Source organism: Chelonia mydas, chromosome 4 (assembly GCF_015237465.2).
Source record: "Chelonia mydas isolate rCheMyd1 chromosome 4, rCheMyd1.pri.v2, whole genome shotgun sequence".
Lineage (NCBI taxonomy): Eukaryota > Metazoa > Chordata > Testudines > Cheloniidae > Chelonia > Chelonia mydas.
The window spans coordinates 65,213,529-65,232,795 of record NC_057852.1 but is presented as its reverse complement, the minus strand read 5'-3'; the positions used below and the strand labels follow the sequence as shown (position 1 = coordinate 65,232,795).

The 19,267-nt window shown below is 40.5% G+C and overlaps 1 protein-coding gene across 3 annotated transcripts in view; it reads left to right on the top strand.

Annotated features, from left to right (window-relative positions):
* Window positions 1-19,267, top strand: part of FSTL5 (follistatin like 5) — a 540,589-nt gene that overhangs the window by 442,270 nt on the left and 79,052 nt on the right. For all 3 annotated transcript variants that reach the window (XM_007071285.3, XM_043545924.1, XM_007071286.3), the window contains 2 exons: window positions 2,930-3,091; window positions 10,083-10,217. In XM_007071285.3, the coding sequence (XP_007071347.2) occupies window positions 2,930-3,091; window positions 10,083-10,217 (297 nt within the window). The remainder of the gene's footprint in view (window positions 1-2,929; window positions 3,092-10,082; window positions 10,218-19,267) is intronic.

Sequence of the window (19,267 nt, the reverse complement as noted above, 5' to 3'; positions counted from 1 at the left end):
GCTCTTTATAGGGAAAGTACCCTGATCTCTCCCAAGTATGGCTCATTCTGTAATCAGACTTGGCTAGCTCCCACCCTTAAGGGGATCTACTACAAGCACAATAAAACTGGGTGGGAACCAAAAGTGGGAACCAAAAATCATTTTTAATTAGAGGAGTTCACTGTTAGGATAAAATTAATTAATTTTTTTCCTGTGACTTTAAAAGTTATATTTAAGTTGTCATACAGTAGCTATAAATTATACTGTAGGTCTTCAGCTACTATTTAACAAAGTGATCAGATGAAAATAAGCTTCTGATTGAAATGTAGCCATGAAATATGATTTTTTTGCTGCTAGTGGAATTTTGGCTGTATCAGTTAAATGTGTAAAATACAGATATCCAGTATTTCAGGAAAAACATTCCCAAAAAACTTCTAAGGGCAATATAAAAAATGACATACACCATATATGTTAATGCTTTCAATACTATATAGTGTAATGAAGTATTGGTGGATACTGTACATGTGGTTGCTGTTCTGAACCTTTCACCGGATCATTCAAGCGTTATTCCTTGGCAGTGAAGATGAAGTTAAGCACGTTATGGCATGGAAGGAAAGCATCTCTTCACCAGTTTTCAGTAATTATTTTGTTGTTTATTCTTCCTTTATGTTTAAGTAATATCTCTTACCATAACATTTGGGCACCATAACAGCATTTAAATGTACATAAAATAGTACCACGTAGGAACAACAAGTTTAAATTAATAAATTATGAGGAATATAATGAGTTTTAATCAAAGTAAAAAAAGTGCAAGCATTTTGCCTCTAAACCTCATTAAATGTGTACTCTGATGGGCCTTCAGTGTGCGCAAATTCTATAGGTGCTTTGAACCATTTTTGTTGTATAGGCATCCAAAAGCAGTGACACATTAAGAATAACTCATACACTGTGGATTGTGTGGGTGAAAGGAAGAACACAAGGCGTGCACACACAGACCTTCTCCTTACTGATATACACTACTTCCATTTTATCTAGATTGAGCTTCTGACAGTATTCTGTTATCCATGTCACTACCTCCAGTAACCTCTGGGAGGGCAGAGACACCACAGCATCCAGATTCAACAAAAGGAGATGTGAAGTTAAATATCATTCCTATATTAGCAATACTGCAGCCTAAAATGTAGGGGCTCCCAATTTCTCTTTTTATAGACTGGCTGATGGATGCCCCATGGAGGTGTGCTATCCAAGCATATTTCAGTGCTCTCTTCTCCCTTTATTCTCCTACCCTTTATGCCTCTGTACTCTTTCCATTTAATCTTTTTCTCTTTTCATTATTAATTATTATGGTTATTAAATTGCATACAATGTCTTAAATATGCATGAGATTTTTCAGAACATGAAAAAAGGCATGCCCCAAATATCTTATGATCTACGGCCCCAATCCTGAAATTGAATCTGTGAAAGTTAATCTTTGTGTCCAAGCAGAACCACGTTGATGTCCGTGAGTCTCTATGCATGCATACGGATCCTTCCACATAGAATCTTTGGGGTCTAAACTTAAACTTAGAAATAATGTAACAAATGATAACAGGCAAAAAGGGGTGGAGGGTTCATGGAAGGCAGGCTCAGAGCAATATAATAAATTTAAGCAGTTGCTTCAGTTTTTATATGTTTGTGTCTTGCATGTTCAGTTTTTTTTATAGTTATGTCTTGTAAATGTTACTTGTAGTTCATCAGTAAAGCTGATTGGAATTGTTTCTCTTTTTTTTCTTTTGTGGGAAAATGCTGATTTGTTGAAACTGAAACTTTTTGTGGAAGCAGTTGCTTTGATGATGCTTTTGTTGGGAAAGCATCTTGGGTCCAGGAGGGTATCTCTGGGGAAGCAGGAGGGGGAAGAAGAGAAAGCAAAGATCTTCTGCTAATAGCCAGGTGGTTAGCACACCACCTGTGATGTAGAAGACCTGCATTCAAGTCCTTGCTCTGAATCAGGTAGAGTAGGGACTTGAAACTGGATCTGTCTCTCTCCCCTTGTTTTTTTCAGTAAACGTTTCCAAAGATCTCTGTTTTCTTCCAATATGCAATGCAAACAAAAATTGAAACCTTAAAATTTTTCACAACGCTAAATTCTTTTTATCCAGCCAGCCTTATTTATTAATTAAAATAATTAGGACTATAGGAATTTTTGTATTGGATCAGACCCAGGTCCATCTCACCCAGTATCCTGTGTCTGACAGTGGCCAGCACCTCATGCTTTAGAGGAAGGGACATGAAACCCTGCAATAGGCAATCTGTCCCTCTTAAAGATCTCTTTTTAATTCCTAAGAGTTGAGTGTTGATTTATCATTCACTTTTTTTGTTAGCATCAATTATTATAAGTATGGATATTTTTGTTCATATAAAATGGATTAATGCTCGTTGCTTGGAAAAATGCTCTGTGAGGTGATGGGGTAAAGGCTGAGATATGAAGATGCATGACAGCACAGGAGGAGGATGGAGGAGAACGTTTTTCCAAGAGTGTAAACCAACCAAAAATATCATCAAACTGTGAAGTGTAGGTAAAACATGATCTGAACATTATGTATAAATCCTAATGAAAGATGTTGGTATATTGTAAATGATTCATACAAAATCCTGTTCTTCAAAGGAAATATATATAAAGAAATCAATATCAAACCCTAAGAACAACTGAATTAAAATTCAGAATTGTGCAGTCACACTGTTGACAAGGGAAAGAGGGATTTCTCAGAATGACATGCCTTCTCTTTTAGAAATTGACTTGCTGTGGAATGCAATGCTAGATACTGTTAAATATGCTGGTAATATCACAATACCCTTTCATTATCTCATTATATATGGCTTCAAGGTTCTTAGAATCAACTGCTTGGAGAATTTTTTTTTTAATGTGATAATTTTGCTTTTCATTTGACTGATAATTGTTTTCTGTATTCAGTTCCACCAGTCATTCGAGTCTATCCAGAGAGCCAGGCCAGAGAGCCTGGTGTGACAGCAAGCCTCCGATGCTACGCTGAAGGTATCCCAAACCCACAGCTTGGTTGGCTGAAGAATGGAATTGATATTACTCCAAAGTTATCCAAACAGTTAACCCTTCAAGGTAAAGAGGCATACTTACTGTCTAAGCGCAAGTCTTGATTTAAAACAAACAAAGCAGCACTATGGAGATTCTACAGTAGAATTCTACGTTTCATGCTGCTTTAATTTATCTGTTTAGAGAGACATTGTGCCATTAGGCACAGCCCTGAACCAAGGAGACAAGTGTGAATTGCACCACCTCAGGAGACACTGTGCCTTAGAGGTACCCTCTGAGGCACAAATCCCTCCCTGCTCCCCCTTTGCTTGAGTGAGAGAATGGGGAGAGTAATTGATTCTGGCCTGTACCTGCAATACATTTCAATACCTGGACCTGTCCCCAGTCCTGCACTAGAGTTTATCTGTGTGGGCCAGCACAATGAAGATCTAAGACTCCTCCTACCCTACAACCTGTACCAGATGGGGCAAGTGATATTAAACCTAAGATCCATGTAAATGAAGGGTGATGATTCTTACTCTCCCTTACTCCTCTGCACAGGTCTGTGTAGTACAAGGCACACAATCCTGACCATAGTTTAACTGCAATTCAGCACTAAAGTTTTTGACTTGGAACTACTGCAATTTATGCTGTTTTTGCCATTTACCTAATTGAGGAGCAAATAATATGTTTAAAACAAGATAGCCCAGAATCTCAGTTATTGTTTTTATTTGTTACACTGGTGTAAATCAAAACTCATTCTATTGACTTTAATGGAATTTTTCCAGATTTACTCCACCATAAATGAGAGCAGAACTTGGCCCAGTGTTCCAAATTCATTTTTTCTTCTACCTCCATTGAAAACAAAAGAGTTTACTTTAGGGATGGATTAGGATTTAAGTGAATTTTGTAAATTTTGCAGTTTCTGTTAAAACCAGCAAAATCTGTTCACTGAGATAAGTAAAGAATGACTAGAACAGAGCATTAATCAGTTATTGGACATTATAATGAAACATATATAAATTTATTAGTAAAGGTGTCTCATACCATTTTGTAATACATGCTGTAAATAAAATGCAAGCAAAGAGCTGAACTCTGCCAAAAGCCAGGCTGAAAATATAGTCTTTTAAGATTTAAAAACCACCCTTGCCTGCTGGACAGGAATTGGCAATACAGGAAGCACTAATAGAATTGTCCAGCAATACTAGCAGTTTCCTTTGCAGGTTGAGTAGAAGACTCCAAGAGTTAAGTATCTGAATTGTCATGATCCTATTTTGCCACCTTTACTCACAATGGATGTGTCTTCTCAGCACAGTTAGCTTGAGTTATAACTTGAGTGTTACCTCAGCTGAACTCCTCTCCATACAGAACAATCTCTAGCTGGAGTTAAATAGTGCTTTAAACTCAAGCTAGCTAGTTCTTGGGGGTAGGGTGAAGGGGTTGTTAAAGCTCTGTTGTTGTTGAAGCTTGATGTCAGGGGACTGTTGCCCCCTTACTAACATTCAGTGGCGCTGTTTTGGTTGGCTAGCTCCCAGTACTTAAAGGGGAAGGGTCAATGGGAAATCAGGACCCTGAGACTGACAGTCCCCAGGAACAATGGGGAGAGGCCAATGTTCCAGGACAGGGTGGGCAGGCTAATCAGGGAGTCAGGAGGCCAGGGGGGGTCCCGTCCTCCGTGTGAGCTGGAATTGCCTGGGTCAGACAGAGTGGGGCTGAGGTAAGGAGAAAGCAGGGGCCCAAGCTGAGCTGGGGAGCAGAGCTGCGCCAGATTCAGAGGGACCAGAAAAGCAGCCCAGGAAACAGGTCAGAGTTAGGAGCAGTCACAGAAGCAGCCCAGGGAGAGCAGATCCTGTTCTGGGAGCAGAGCTGCAGCCCCAGAGCCAGAGAAACAGCCCAGGGAGAGAGCAGATCCTGTTCTGGGAGCAGAGCTGCAGCCCCAGAGCCAGAGAAACAGCCCGGGGAGAGAGCAGATCTTGTGCTGGGAACAGGGCGGCAGCCACAGAGCCAGGTGTGGTGAACAACTGGGGCCAGTCAAGGGGGGACCTTGGGCAAAGGGCCCAGTGCAGAAAGACACCCCCAGCCAAGGGTCCTTGCAGGCCAGACTGGGAGGGGGATCTACACCCGATGGGGGGCTGACGCTGGCAAGAAGGGTCCCACCACCCAAAACCCAGAGGTGTGTGGCTACCACTATTGCAAGCGTCCAGCCCGCAGCATCTCTGTAGCACAGCCAGGGCCTGAGAAGGAGGCCTTGGACCTACAAGGAACAGACTGTGAAGTGCCCTGGTGTCCAGAGACTGTTTGCAATGTTCTCTGCTACAGAGCAGGGTGATGTGTTTTCCTTTAACCTTTCCCATTTTTCCTTATTCTTTTTTTAAATTAACTGTTAATTAAACAACTTGTATTTGCTTTAAATTGTATGTAATGATCAGTGGGTCAGGGAAGTGCCCAGTACAGAGAGAGTACCCCGGAGTGGGGACACCCTACCCCCTGTCCTAGGTGACCACAGCAAGGTTAGGGGTCGAGCCCCCGAGGAATCCTGGACCCAGCCTTGTCAGGGTTACAAGTACTCTGCCAGACAGGAGAGTGGAAGGGGAGTCCTCAAGGGCAGGGAGGCCTCTGGGTAAAGGAAGTGGAAGCGAGGACTCAGATCCTTTCACTAGCCCACTTCACCGGTGTAGTGCAGAAGCCAGGAAAGTTCCCCACAATAGTGGGACCATTCCTCCGCTTACATTGAGATAGAAATGCAATGTGGATGCAACAGCTGGAATTACAACAATTCATCAGCAGCTATTGCAATCGCTCTGCGCTGGTAATCAAGTCACTCTGTGTAACCTCTCTGTTGTTTTGAAGTGTGGACAAGATCTCTGAAGCTAGGCTAGTTTGAGTGCAGTTAACTCTAGTGTGCTAACTCCAGCTAGCTGTCATGTGAAGACATAACTGGTGAGTGGTACTTATTCATGTGAGTAATCTCATTGTAGTAAGTGGGGATACTATTGTGAATATCTGTTACTTGACCTGAAAAGGGGTTGCAGAATTGAGCCGTTAGTGTGCATCCAGAGGGTTTGTACTGAAGCAGTTAGCCCATGCCTCAACCCTTCTAGTTAACCAGGTCTGTCTATCCACGCTGGGAAGTAAACTCCCAGCTGCAGTGTAGACTTGCCTTTGGTGACTGGAAAAAATCCTCCCCTCTGAGAAATATGCAGGTGTGAGTTAGCAACAACTGTGCAGCATTTTTGAAAATATGTTCTTTTTTATCTTTTTGTAGAGGTATTTCATGACAAAGTGTGTCATGGTTTTTATTTTGAAAATGCGCCAGGGCCAGATTCTGGCACCCTTACTCAGGGTGAATAGTATCACAGCGTGTGAGTAGTTCCACTTATGCCCGTGAGGCTATTCAAGGAGTAAGGTACAACTCAATAGAAGTAAGGCTGTCAGAATATAGAGAAAACCCTCAAAGTTGGTTTTAGACAGCACTGAAAATGTGGATGCCACTTTTGGCTGGAAATTGGACAGAGGGCTTCATGAGATTTCTAAATGTAATGAATCTGGTCAGGTCAGATATATCACAAGATTCGCCTTTTGCAGTATTTCAGTGCTTCCTGGCCTAGCCAAAGTAATGATATAGAGAAGGGCAAAAATGAAAGAAAAAGAAAAATAATCAACATTTTCCAACTCCTAACAAAATTCGCTTCTGGTTCATTTCAAGTTTGGATGAAGATTCAGGTCAGTTCTTATCATATTGAAGCGGCCTCTATGCTTTCTAATATCCAGAATGCAGTCTCACGTAATACTATGTGGCTTTATTTTGTGTACGACTTTCCATACATATGTTATCCCCAGATACTTTAAAATGTTAAATAATTGATAAAAACAGAGGGAGGATATAAGTTTCCATATGTTTTCATTTTAATATTTAATACAAATTTGTAAATAATGGCAATCTAGTTCTCTAATATGAAAGAAGAATCCCAAGACACAAAGTCTAGTTCTGGATCTTTCCCAAAGTTTGGAGTGGGATCAAATCCTAGGGTCCAGTTTTATCCTTAACTCTAAAACAAAATTTAAATAATCCTCTATTTCCCGACACTAGATTCAGTTGTATTTAAAGTTGCTTTGATGGATCTAATTTTTAGTGTATTTTTAGTCATTTAGGTCTAAATTTCCAAAAGTGATTAGTGATTGTAGGTGCTTCCACTTTTGCCCAAGTTGGGACACCTCAAAAGGGTCTGATTTTTTTCAGGGGCAGATGCACAGAACTCTTGAAAATCAGGCCCTTTTAAGAGGTCTCAGGTTGAACTCCCAAATATTGAGGCACCTGAAATCACTTGTCACTTCTGAAATGTATTTGTGTTTTTAACTTCTTTACTGCTCTAAGATAGTTCTTGGGCTTTGGTAGGAGCTTTGATTGAACATCCATTGAAATGGATATAATATAAGGATGCATGGGAGATCCTGCAGCTTTCAAAGTACAGCTGTATACTTATTTCTATATTAGCAACTTGTACTTTATATAAAGTGTAAATTAAAGGCCAATCTTGGGCTGTTAATCTCCTCTCTCTATTTTTATAAAAGTGCAGTCTTATCCACTTAATCCCAAGGACTTCCCACCCTTTCATAGGAGAGGGTCCCCCAGTGCTGAGAGTTACTATGTTGTCAGCAACGAGTTAGCAGGCTGAATTAGCAGGCTGCCTAAACACAAGGCTGCCCTAAATTTTGCTAAGTTATTGGGAGCGGGAAGGAGAGGAACACTCAGACCTCTGATAAGGAACCTGGTAGCAGAAAGAGCAAGAAAAGCACCCAAAATATGCACAGCTAGTGGGGATGCTATGAAAGCTCTCTTGAAGGGATGTGTGGGGAGCACTCTTGCAAACAGACAATCTAAAGGAAAATGCTTTTGTGAAACAATAAGAGGCAGATAAAGGGAGTGATCCCATGGATCTCAGGCAATGTTCCCTCTAATTTTTGACAGGCCATGTGCGCAAAAAAATTCTTCTGTGCAAATTGTTGTGCTTCTGTGCACATTTTTGTGCGCGTGGTGTTTCGCGTGTGCGTGGGGTTTAGGATCTGTGCGCACATGCACATGCGCACAGCTTACAGGGAACAGTGATCTCAGGTCTGTCTGAATGCAGGGTAAATAGCTCATTGAGATCCCTTCTGTTCCATGTGCAGAGCTACTTGTTATCCATCCTTCTCTTGGACGATCTGCCACTTTAAGGGACCCTGTGGTGTTAGTCTCCCTCCACAACTCCATTATGTTCAACTTCAAAGGTAGGGCATAGGGCAGTGACTCCTCTAGACAGAGAAGTGTCTGGGGAGTGTGAGAGTGTTGAGTTCCTATCAACAATAATCCAAAGTGCATCTGGGGAAAGAGCACAGATGGGAAGGTAGCAGATAGCTCTGTGCAGAGAGTGTTGTATTTACCCTTATAGGTGATCATCCTTAGCTCTCTTAACCACTTTCGCTCCCGCAAGAGACATACCCACTTTCCCCTTGAAGGAGCACTTCATACCATGGGAACATTTCCTTCTGCAGGACCACTGTCCATGGGACCATGCCTTCTCTGACAGCTCACTTGTGCTCTGGAGGGTTGTTTAGGGATGTTCTCTTCTGACTTTAACATTAGATGTCTAGAGATAAATACAATGAGGAGAATGATCTTTTTTCAAGGAAAACATATTTCATGTCTTCTTACTTAATACACTTTATTAAAAATTAAATTATGGATAATCTTAATACATTTTTCCTGTAACCTGTCTATCCTTTACCCCACAAATCAGCAGTAAAAAAAAGATGTAAAGACTGGAACAAAAGAAAAGTGCTCCTTGACAAGCTATATGCCACATCCCTGAGTCCCATTTTGTCCATATACAATTGTAAAGATTGGATTCTTAAACATGGATTCTGAATTTGAGCAGGCACATTTTGCACTTACAGCAGAGTGGCACTCCTATTACAAAAGGGTATTTGTATATGAATATCAGAAAATTGTACACCTATCTACCCAAGTCCACATACAATTTCTCATTTGTATGCACAAATATTGATTTTGGGTGTACAAACTTGTGCACAAAACACTATTTGAGTGTACTATTTCAGAAGCATATCTGAAATATAGCCCTGAAATTGTTTCAGAGACAGGTTTCCACAGAATCCTACTATAAAATCCTGTAAAAACTTGTCAGCTGCTATTCTGCATTCACTTCCAGATGTACTAATCACTATGGCTGTTTTTTTTTAAGGCAGAATTATCAATTGAAAAGTGTATTAGAGCAATATTGCATATTTGAGAACCGTTTCAGAAAGGTGGATTTTCTTAGACTGATATTTCAAAGGACCCTCATCCCAGCCTCCTTGAGTAGCATTGCATAAACTAGGAGCTATATCTGTCTTTCAGCGTGTGGTGTAGTTGTGCTTTTGACAGTTTGCATTTGTTTGACTTTTATTGCTGTAGGCACATATGAGTGAATTTTCATGTGCATTTGTCCACATTTTGCACATATAAACTGTCATCTGCGTGTGCAGTGGCACTCTGATTGGTGAGCAGGAGTGTACACATGAAAAAGAGGTTGGGTTATGCAAATTCGACTCTCCATTTTTCTAACTCAATTATACCAAATTATAAATAAATTCAATTAATATAGCATCCCATATGCTAGAAGCTATTTCTCTTTCAGCTTGAATTGAGCTGAAAATTTACCCCATTATGTTCTATGGAAGCCATGTTATTTTGTGTTAAATCAGCAATACAAGACACCAGAATGTCAATGATTGTATACAGCATAAGTAACAACAGCTAAAGTCTATAGAAGAGGGCATATCAGCACTCAAGCAGGTATCTAATCTGGAACTGACATCCAGATCCAAGCAGCAAGTACAATTGAGATATTCCTGTTCTCTGTGAAATGGTTGATAGTACTACTACACCTTTGGAGTAGTTTGGCATGGCTCAAAAGCATGTACTCAGGAACGAAAGCAGTTTAATTAGGATGAACTGAGAAAACTGCCTGAGTGTAATCTGAAAGCACTGTAGCAAAACTGAAATTGTTGTTCACATGGCGTGTTCTCCCTCTGTTTTCAGCAAATGGCAGTGAGGTTCACATTAGCAATGTGCGCTATGAAGATACAGGAGCGTATACTTGTATTGCAAAGAATGAAGCAGGAGTGGATGAAGACATTTCTTCTCTCTTTGTGGAAGATTCTGCTCGGAAGACCCGTATGTATTGAGAAGAAAGTCTATTTCTTATGTTAGCCCTCAGCCATGTGTTAAGAAAATTGATATTGGAAACCACTGTGAAGTATTAAAGTTTGTATGTCTAGAGCAGTGGTTCCCAAACTTGTTCCGCCGCTTGTGCAGGGAAAGCCCCTGCCGGGCTGGGTCGGTTTGTTTACCTGCTGCGTCCGCAGGTTCGGCCGATCGCGGCTTCCACTGGCCATGGTTCGCTGCTCCAGGCCAATGGGAGCTCCTGGAAGCGGTGGCCAGTACGTCCCTTGGCCCATGCCGCTTCCCGCAGCCCCCATTGGCCTGGAGCAGCGAACCGCAGCCACTGGGAGCTGCGATTGGCCAAACCTGCGAACGCAGCAGGTAAACAAACCGGCCCGGCCAGGGGCTTTCCCTGCACAAGCAGTGGAAAAAGTTTGGGAACCACTGATCTAGTTAGTAAAGTCTAGTAGATAACAGACTCCAGTGAGTCCAAAGAATTGTAGTCTGTCCCTGCAATCTTGTGCTCTTGCAATTCTCCCTGCATACCCCAAACCTCCCCTAAGCACCTGTTAGCCTGGGGAAATAAGAAACAGCAGTGATGCTAGTCCTATGCCAGCACAGGATTCTACAATGCCAGAAAAATCCTTAGCTGTTATCTTAAGGCAGCTTTAACGGCTCTTTGCAGAACTAGAGCGATACAGAGGAATTGTAGATGCCGAGGATCTTACAGTTGGTCTTTATATCAACTGAATAAGAGACACCTCCAAAGAATCCCCACCTGGTTTTACACTAAGCCTCGTTCATGGCGGAACAACTCTGCAAGTTTTATTTAATACCATGCAGATTCCCATTCACTGCAAGTACATCCAGTATAGTTTAATAATGAGTGTTGTATTAATTCAAGGAATCCCTAGTAACCTGGGTGATTATTCAACAATCATAGGTATTATAGATGATATATATATATAATATTACTGTATTACAGTAAGGTTGTCTGACACTTCTCATTATAAGACCCTATTCTCAGCTGCATATAATTTTACCAAACTTTAAGCATTTGGGCTGAAATTATGCATGAGGGATATCTACCTTGGGCTTTGTGGAGGTTTCGTTTTTGTTGGTTTTGGTTTTTAAACTTCAACCAAAAAGGTTCATCCATTTCTGAGAATGAGGCTCTCAGGAAAAATACTTTTATGCACATATTAAAAATTTCTGGTCACCTTTGCTATGAGATGCTTTGGAGTAAGGACCTGACATTTGGCAGGAGCTGGTTTTTATGTCAAAGATGTGTCTTTTGCTTTCCCCAGGAAAATTCACCCGAGTTTTGCTAAGTTATAAGCCTTTGAAAAAATTCAGTTAGAATATGTTCTGTCAAGACTTGCTAGGGCTTAACAGCCAATATCTCTGAAGAGTCTGTCTGCACTGTGCATGGTCCAGAAAGTGAAGTTGCTACTCTTGTCCATGCTATGCTATGTCCTGGTACCTAAACTGAGGCAGGAAAGCCTGTTTCTCCTGTGCTCAACCTGCTGGGACCATGCATTGTAGAGGAGGAAGCTCTATGAATCGAATGCAGAGTGGACAGAGCCAGATGGGAGTTGTGAGTAAATAGATTGGGATAAGATGGGTGTGGGGGAAGAGACTGAGGTTGGAGTCTATGCCCACTAGAGAACATTCCCCTCCAGAATCTGGAATGGAACCCAAGACTCCTAAGTCTGACTATTTCACTTCTGTCAACAAATATCTGTTAAACTCACTGACAAAATGTCTGATCCCGATAGTAGCACGTCCACCCTTCAGGAGTGCCCCCTTGTCTCTGGTCACCATATTTCATGGAGTCCCCCTATTGGGCTCTCCGTTGGATTTGCAATGTTCTTTCTCAGCCTGCATCTTCTCCTGGCTCCCCCTTGGGGTATTGTATGCGGTGGCCCTCCAGCCAAATCACATAAAAGTTTAAGCCCCTTACAGGTCTAAATGAAAATCCAAATAAATCTTATAACTAATAGCCATTCCACGCCTTTCAGACATCACTTGTTCATTCTGCTCAAGGGCTTCCCCTGCGGGAGTCTAACCTGGTCTTGTAGTGTTCTTTCTCTGTTGCTTTCTGTCTGTTAAACCCTAAGCTAAGACTTTTCTCCGTCAGAGAGTCCAGTCACCTCTGTTGTCTCTTTCCAACTGAGCTCCATCAGTCTACTTATAAGGCCTAGCTCTGTGTCCTCTGGCCAGAAGGCAATCAGTTAATTACCATCTAGGTGGGGAACATGGGTTCTTTCCTTTGCCTTGCAGGTGCAGGGGGTAAACTCCATCAAAATCTCCCTCTAATACTTGTCCACTTAGAGGATGACAACCAAATATTTCTATCAGTTGCTCCTTTACCTCAAGTGGCAAAAGTCTGTGTGGTGGATCTAAATGACACAATGGGTGTCATTTTCATAGAATCATGGAAGATTAGGGTTGGAAGCGACCTCAGGAGGTCATCTAGTCCAACCCCCTGCTCAAAGCAGGACCAACCCCAACTAAATCACCCCAGCCAGGGCTTCATCAAGCCTGACCTTAAAAACATCTAAGGATGGAGATTCCACCACCTCCCTAGGTAACCCATTCCAGTGCTTCACCACCCTCCTAGTGAAATAGTTTTTCCTAATATCCAAGCTAGATCTCCCCAATGCAACTTAAGACCATTGCTCCTTGTTCTGCCACCACTGAGAACAGCCGAGTTCCATCCTCTTTGGAACTTCACTTCAGGTAGTTGAAGGCTGCTATCAAATCCCCCCTCACTTTTCTCTTCTTCAGACTAAACAAGCCTAGTTCTCTCAGCCTCTCCTCATAAGTCATGTGCCCCAGCCCCCTGATCATTTTTGTTGCCCTCCTCAACAATTGACTCTGTCCAATTTGTCAACAGCCTTTCTGTAATGGGGGGCCCAAAACTGGATGCAGTACTCCAGATGTGACCTCACCAGTGCCAAATAGAGGGGAATAATCACTTCCCGCGATCTGCTGGCAGTGCTCCTACTTTTGCCTCCCAATATGCCATTAGCCTTCTTGGCAACAAGGGCGCACTGCTGACTCATATCCAGCTTCTCATCTAGTCTAATCCCCAGGTCCTTTTCTGCAGAATGGCTGCTTAGCCAGTCAGTCCCCAGCCTGTAGCGGTGCATGGGATTCTTCCATCCTAAGTGCAGGACTCTGCACATGTCCTTGTTGAACCTCATCAGATTTCTTTTGGCCCAATCCTCCAATTTGTCTGGACCCTATGCCATGTGATAGATTTTCTATTTTTGCGGGTTTTTTTTTTTTTAAATCTAGGAAGTTGTACACAAAGAACTACATTGAAAGAACATTATTAAGATTGCAAAGTCAAGCACTTAGAAGTTAGGAAATGCAAAGGGATAACCTTAATTCTGGTAACCTTAGCCCAACCCCCTCTTGCACATGCATGTTGATGTAGGTTTTAATTACATTAACACATACTATTTTTTTCACAGAATCCCTGCCTCATTCAGTGCACAGGATGGTGCTAAAGGCATGCAGCCTTCAATATATTATTGTATCTTCATGATTCAGTGTGTGGCCCCAGGTTTTATTTACTGCAGACTATTCATATCCTGTTCTGAAGACTGAATTAGTAATTTCGTCAGGGGTGTCATCACTATGGTATCTGAGTGCATCACAAACATTCATTGATTTATTTTCAAAACACCCTTGTGTGATGAGGGGGGATATTAAAATAAATTCTTCATGATGCTAAGAATGTACATGAAAGGGTGTGAAGGACAATTTAAAGCTCACTTGAACATCCATGATCACAAAGAAATCCTGCATATTAGTTTTGCTGTTGAAGGATTACAAAACGGATACCGTAAACTTTAATTTTTATCAAGGCTGTCATCTTCAGTTTGAGTAACTGTTAGATTTTCCAGGATCAGGAGGTCACGTTTTAAAGAGATGTATGTGTTTTAAGTAAAGTTTGGGGCCTTTCAACTTTAATGTTCAATATATATCCTTTTTTGGATTTTTTAAACTTAATGTATAGTATTTTTCTATTTTTGATATCTTTATTGCAAACAAAATTAGTATTATTAATATTATTATTTATTATTTTATGCTTAACAACCATGTATATTCGTCTTAATTTATAAAACTGAGAACTAAAGTTAGTCAGAGAAAAATCACTTTAAGTTGTGATATTTATGAGGTCTAAACTCAGAAAAGATTCCCTTTACAAATACAAAATACTGTTTTCATGAATTATAAAATGATGCCAAGACTTTATAGCAGCTAACTTTATAAGACTTACAATGCAGTCAGGTTCAGTAGAAATATGTTGGGAGCAGTTAGTGTAGACATTTGGGTTTAACTGAAATTTGTAACAGGAGAAAAACAGACTATAAACCTAAATGTTTCTAAGAGGATCCATCTAAGTAAAACAGACTGCTGTATGTTGGGGACAGGGAGTATTATTGTCCTATTGTTCAGAGATTCTTAAGATGTTTTTTTCTAAAAATCTGTGACTGTATAGGTATGGTTTCAGAGTAGCAGCCGTGCTAGTCTGTATTCGCAAAAAGAAAAGGAGTACTTGTGGCACCTTAGAGACTAACAAACTTCAAAAACAGACTCCAAGGAGAGACTGCTGAATTGGAATTAATTTGCAAACTGGATACAATTAACTTAGGCTTGAATAGAGACTGGGAGTGGATGGGTCATTACACAAAGTAAAACTATTTCCCCATGTTTATTTCCCCACCCCCACCCCCACTGTTCCTCAGATGTTCTTGTCAACTGCTGGAAATGACCCACCTTGATTATCCCTACAAAAGGTTTTCTTCTCCGCCCCCGCCCCGGCTCTCCTGCTGGTAATAGCTCATCTTAAGTGATCACTCTCCTTACAGTGTGTATGGTAACACCCATTGTTTTATGTTCTCTATGTGTATAAATCTCCCCACTGTATTTTCCACTGAATGCATCCGATGAAGTGAGCTTTAGCTCACGAAAGCTTATGCTCAAATAAATTTGTTAGTCTCTAAGGTGCCACAAGTACTCCTTTTCTTTTTGTATAGGTATGGACATTATTGTCCTCAGCTTCTTATACCTCATTACACTTTGAATGAGTATTTCAAACGTGGGTTCAACAGGCGCTTCCAGAAGATGCACGTCCACTCAAAACCTATATTTGCATGTCCAATTCAGACATATGGGCATATAAATGGAAATGGGTAGTTACTGTCAGCATCCAGTTGTTGTTTTTACATGCACAAATGTTAGCCTGTCTGCACAAGTACTGATCTTTTGTAGACACCAGGGTGCACACTTTTTTTGGCTATCATTTCTGTTGTATTCTTATTGAAAAAGATGCACCTTTACAGAATATTTATTTAATTTATATTTGAAGTTAGAGGAGGAGGGCTTTGTCACTAACTTCAGTCTGCTTTTATTCAGACCCCTCCAAGCACTGCATTTTAGAAAAAATTGCTTTACCCTTTTAACAGGGATGAGACTGACACAGCCAGAACCGTCTGGTTAGTTATTTGTTACTTAAATACAACATTTTTTTTTCAACTATAATCTAATTCCTGCTGCTGAGGCTACGGTTCTGATCCAAGAATGTCCTCTGGTGAGTGGTGCAAATGTGATTTCATATGATCTCACATAAGCTGTAGCTCTTATATATTACATTCATTATAAATGATTCCACTTTTATTCTCCATTAAGGGAATAAAGTGGACATGTTTATATTCTTAATCTAGGCTTTTTTTTTTCTTTCTTACTGAAGCACAGAAACCTCCCTGTTGGAAATGTTATAGTGGAATTCTGCATCAGGAGGGAAGCAACATAGCTCCTCTCCAGCTTGTCAGCTTGCTTGAACTCCCCTGCTTTCTGAGAACAGTATGTCAGAATATTGGGGAATTCAGAATGCTGATTGGCTGTTGAGGAAGTAATGATTTATAATGAGCATTTCCAGGGTCTATCTGGAGTATAAAGAGTTTATAATTGCATTGCATCGCACTTAATATTACTAACATAATGATCCACTCAACAAACAAAAGTACACAGAGTGTAAATATTTCGCTTCTGGAATGACTGGTGCCTTTCTGCACTGATTCCATCTACTGTTTTTGTATGCGTGTAAAACATTTTGGCAATGAATATAGAATCAGTGTTCCATAATAGATTACATTTGGCCATTTATCTCTGGGATCTCATTTTCAGTCCAACAAAAATGAGTTGCTTAATTTGTGTATTAAAGAGTACACACAGTGCTGTGAACATAAACATAAATGCTATCTTCTCACCAGAGACCTAGAATTATCTCGTGTAAAGAATGAATTCCTTCTTGGACCCACAAAAGGTCTTGGAAAGAACAAGGTCTTGCAGAATATGATAATAAGGCTTACATTTTCCTGTGCTTCTGCCATAATGTCATCACTTAGGTTTCATTAGCAAAAATTAGACTCTGAAATTTGCTTTTTTGAAGCCACTGACTGTAAACAAAAATCAGAGCGTTTCCTTTATTGTTATATTTTAAATTTGAGATTAGATTGCTGAGATTTAATAGTTTATGGTGTGGTGTGTTAGAGATGAATGTCCTGTGGTTTATAACAGAAAGAGAAATAGAGTGATGGATAGGACCTGTAGTGGATTGTGTGGTGCCTGATGCTAGAAGCAAGAATAAAAGGAAATAAATAGTATGAGGTATGGTTTAGGTAGATCAGTAAGGACGTTATTTATTTTAAAATTTCTAGCAGGTAGCATAGATATTTGATACATTCCCATTCCTAGGAGACGTCACTACACCTAGATGGTAATGATTCATCATCAAGATGGAAATTCGAGATTAAAGTAGATGAAAAACATTGTGAAAGAGCTTTGTCACCCAGAGCTGTTAAATTTATGCCTACATTAAACAATGAGCTGGTGTTCTGTTACATATAGGTAAGATTTTAATAAATTATGGCAATCTCAAGAAAAGTCCAGCCTCTGGTTAGCCCTTGAGCATTATGTAGTATATATTTTTAAAAGAAAACAAAACAAACTTTTAAAAATACGTTTTCATGTTAGGATTGTCCCAGAAGCACAATACTTGAATATGCAAGAGCATTTTCTTTCAAACAACGCACTTTCAGGGGATTACTATGTCAACATACAAACTCCCTTTTGAATTGAAACTTGATATATTTTACATCTGAGCCCAAGAATTGATACCTTTTTCTTGCCAGATCTGAAAAAAAATGCCATGAGAATTTTTCTAGTTACATACTATTCCGCAAAACATTTATATTATATGCAGAAAGAAAAGGAGTACTTGTGACACCTTAGAGACTAACCAATTTATTTGAGCATAAGCTTTCGTGAGCTACAGCTCACTTCATCGGATGAAGTGAGCTGTAGCTCACGAAAGCTTATGCTCAAATAAATTGGTTAGTCTCTAAGGTGCCACAAGTACTCCTTTTCTTTTTGCGAATACAGACTAACACAGCTGTTACTCTGAAACCTGTCATTATATGCAGAAGTTGCCTGATGCTTCCCATCATTAGACCCTATTTTCATTTGCTGAGCCTTAACCGTTCAGGCTGAAACTTTCCATGATGGTTGTCTGCCTTAGAATGCGTTTTTTGTTCGTTTAAGTTTCAACTAATAGATTCAGCCATTTCTGAGAAAAAGGTTAGGGGAAAATACATTATTTTTGATTATGTTTAAAAAAATAGTTTTATTGAGCAGCTTTAGCATATCCACATTTTGGAACAAGGACTGGAATTGGGGGGGGAGGGGTGACACTGGGATGTGCCTTTTGCCATCCCAATTAAAATCTGCCCAAATTTGGTCACATTATAAACCTCCAAATAATCCCAGTTTATACACGGTCAGTAGAGATTTATTAAAGTTTGGCAGCTAAGTTCTCTTCAAATTTTGTCTCTACTGGGCATGCTCCATCCTTAGGGCTACAGGAACTGAGCAGGACTTCCCGTAATTGCTTTCTTGGCTGTTGGAGGCCACTGTGGAACTGGTACAGAAACTGAAAGCATAAAGTCTTTCCTTCCTGTACTCAGTGCTCCCCTGCAGGCACCTAGACTGTACGGCAGAGAAGGAGAAAGTAATTGATTGGAATGCAGAGGGAAGAGGAATCCAGGGACAAGGAGAGAGGGTTGCTAGAACCAGGGACTAAAGAGTGTGGGGAAACAAAGGATAGCAGGTGTGCAGGTGTGTGGATAGGAGCAGAGAGTGTGGTTCTGGAGTTATATAGGCATAGAGCTAGAGGATGGCAGGAACTGTGGGATTATTAGATGGATAGAAGTCAGGAGAGGATAAGAACAGAGGAGCAGCCTGGGGTAGTGGGGTCTATAACCATGAGAGCACCCTCCTCTACCTGAAACTGACCCCAGGTGTCCTCACTCTTTATATTCCTCTCTTGTCAGAAAATACTTGTGAAATCAATGGCAGATGTGTGTCTCGTCTACTCTCTAGTATCTGGTCCATATAGAGGATAATTGTGTACTGCTGCTACTAATTACTAAGTAAGTTCAAGTGCTAGAGGTCTATGCTGTGAATATAATGATCTGAATCCTGCCGATGACCCAATTTGGGGCTCAGTGTGGTTCCACATGACAGATTTTGTGGGGGTTTTTTAAATTTTTTTTTAATTAAGAAATTCTATATAAAAATGTTAGAAATAGCTTGCAAAGCCAAGCACTCAAAAGTTAGGAAATGCTAAGATTAAGTTTACCTGTGTAAACTTAATTCGTCCATCTTTTATGTATGCATTATGATACATGCTATAATGACATGATTATATACTATTTTTTCCAGAGGATCCCTGCCTCATTCAGTGTAAAGGATGGACAGTGCTCCACAAATTAATCAGGATTGTGTAGCGAAGGAGGCTGTTGTTTGTAGAACACCTGCCTGATTTGTAGCAGATGTTGAAAGATGTGTGGTGGCAGAGAACTGGAAAAGATAAAGGATGGTCTAACGGTTAAGGCAGTTGTATTCTGTCCTGAAGAAATGGACTCTGTCCCTGTCTCTGCCATGGAGTTCCTGTGTGATGCTGGGGAAATCTCTTAATCCAAACT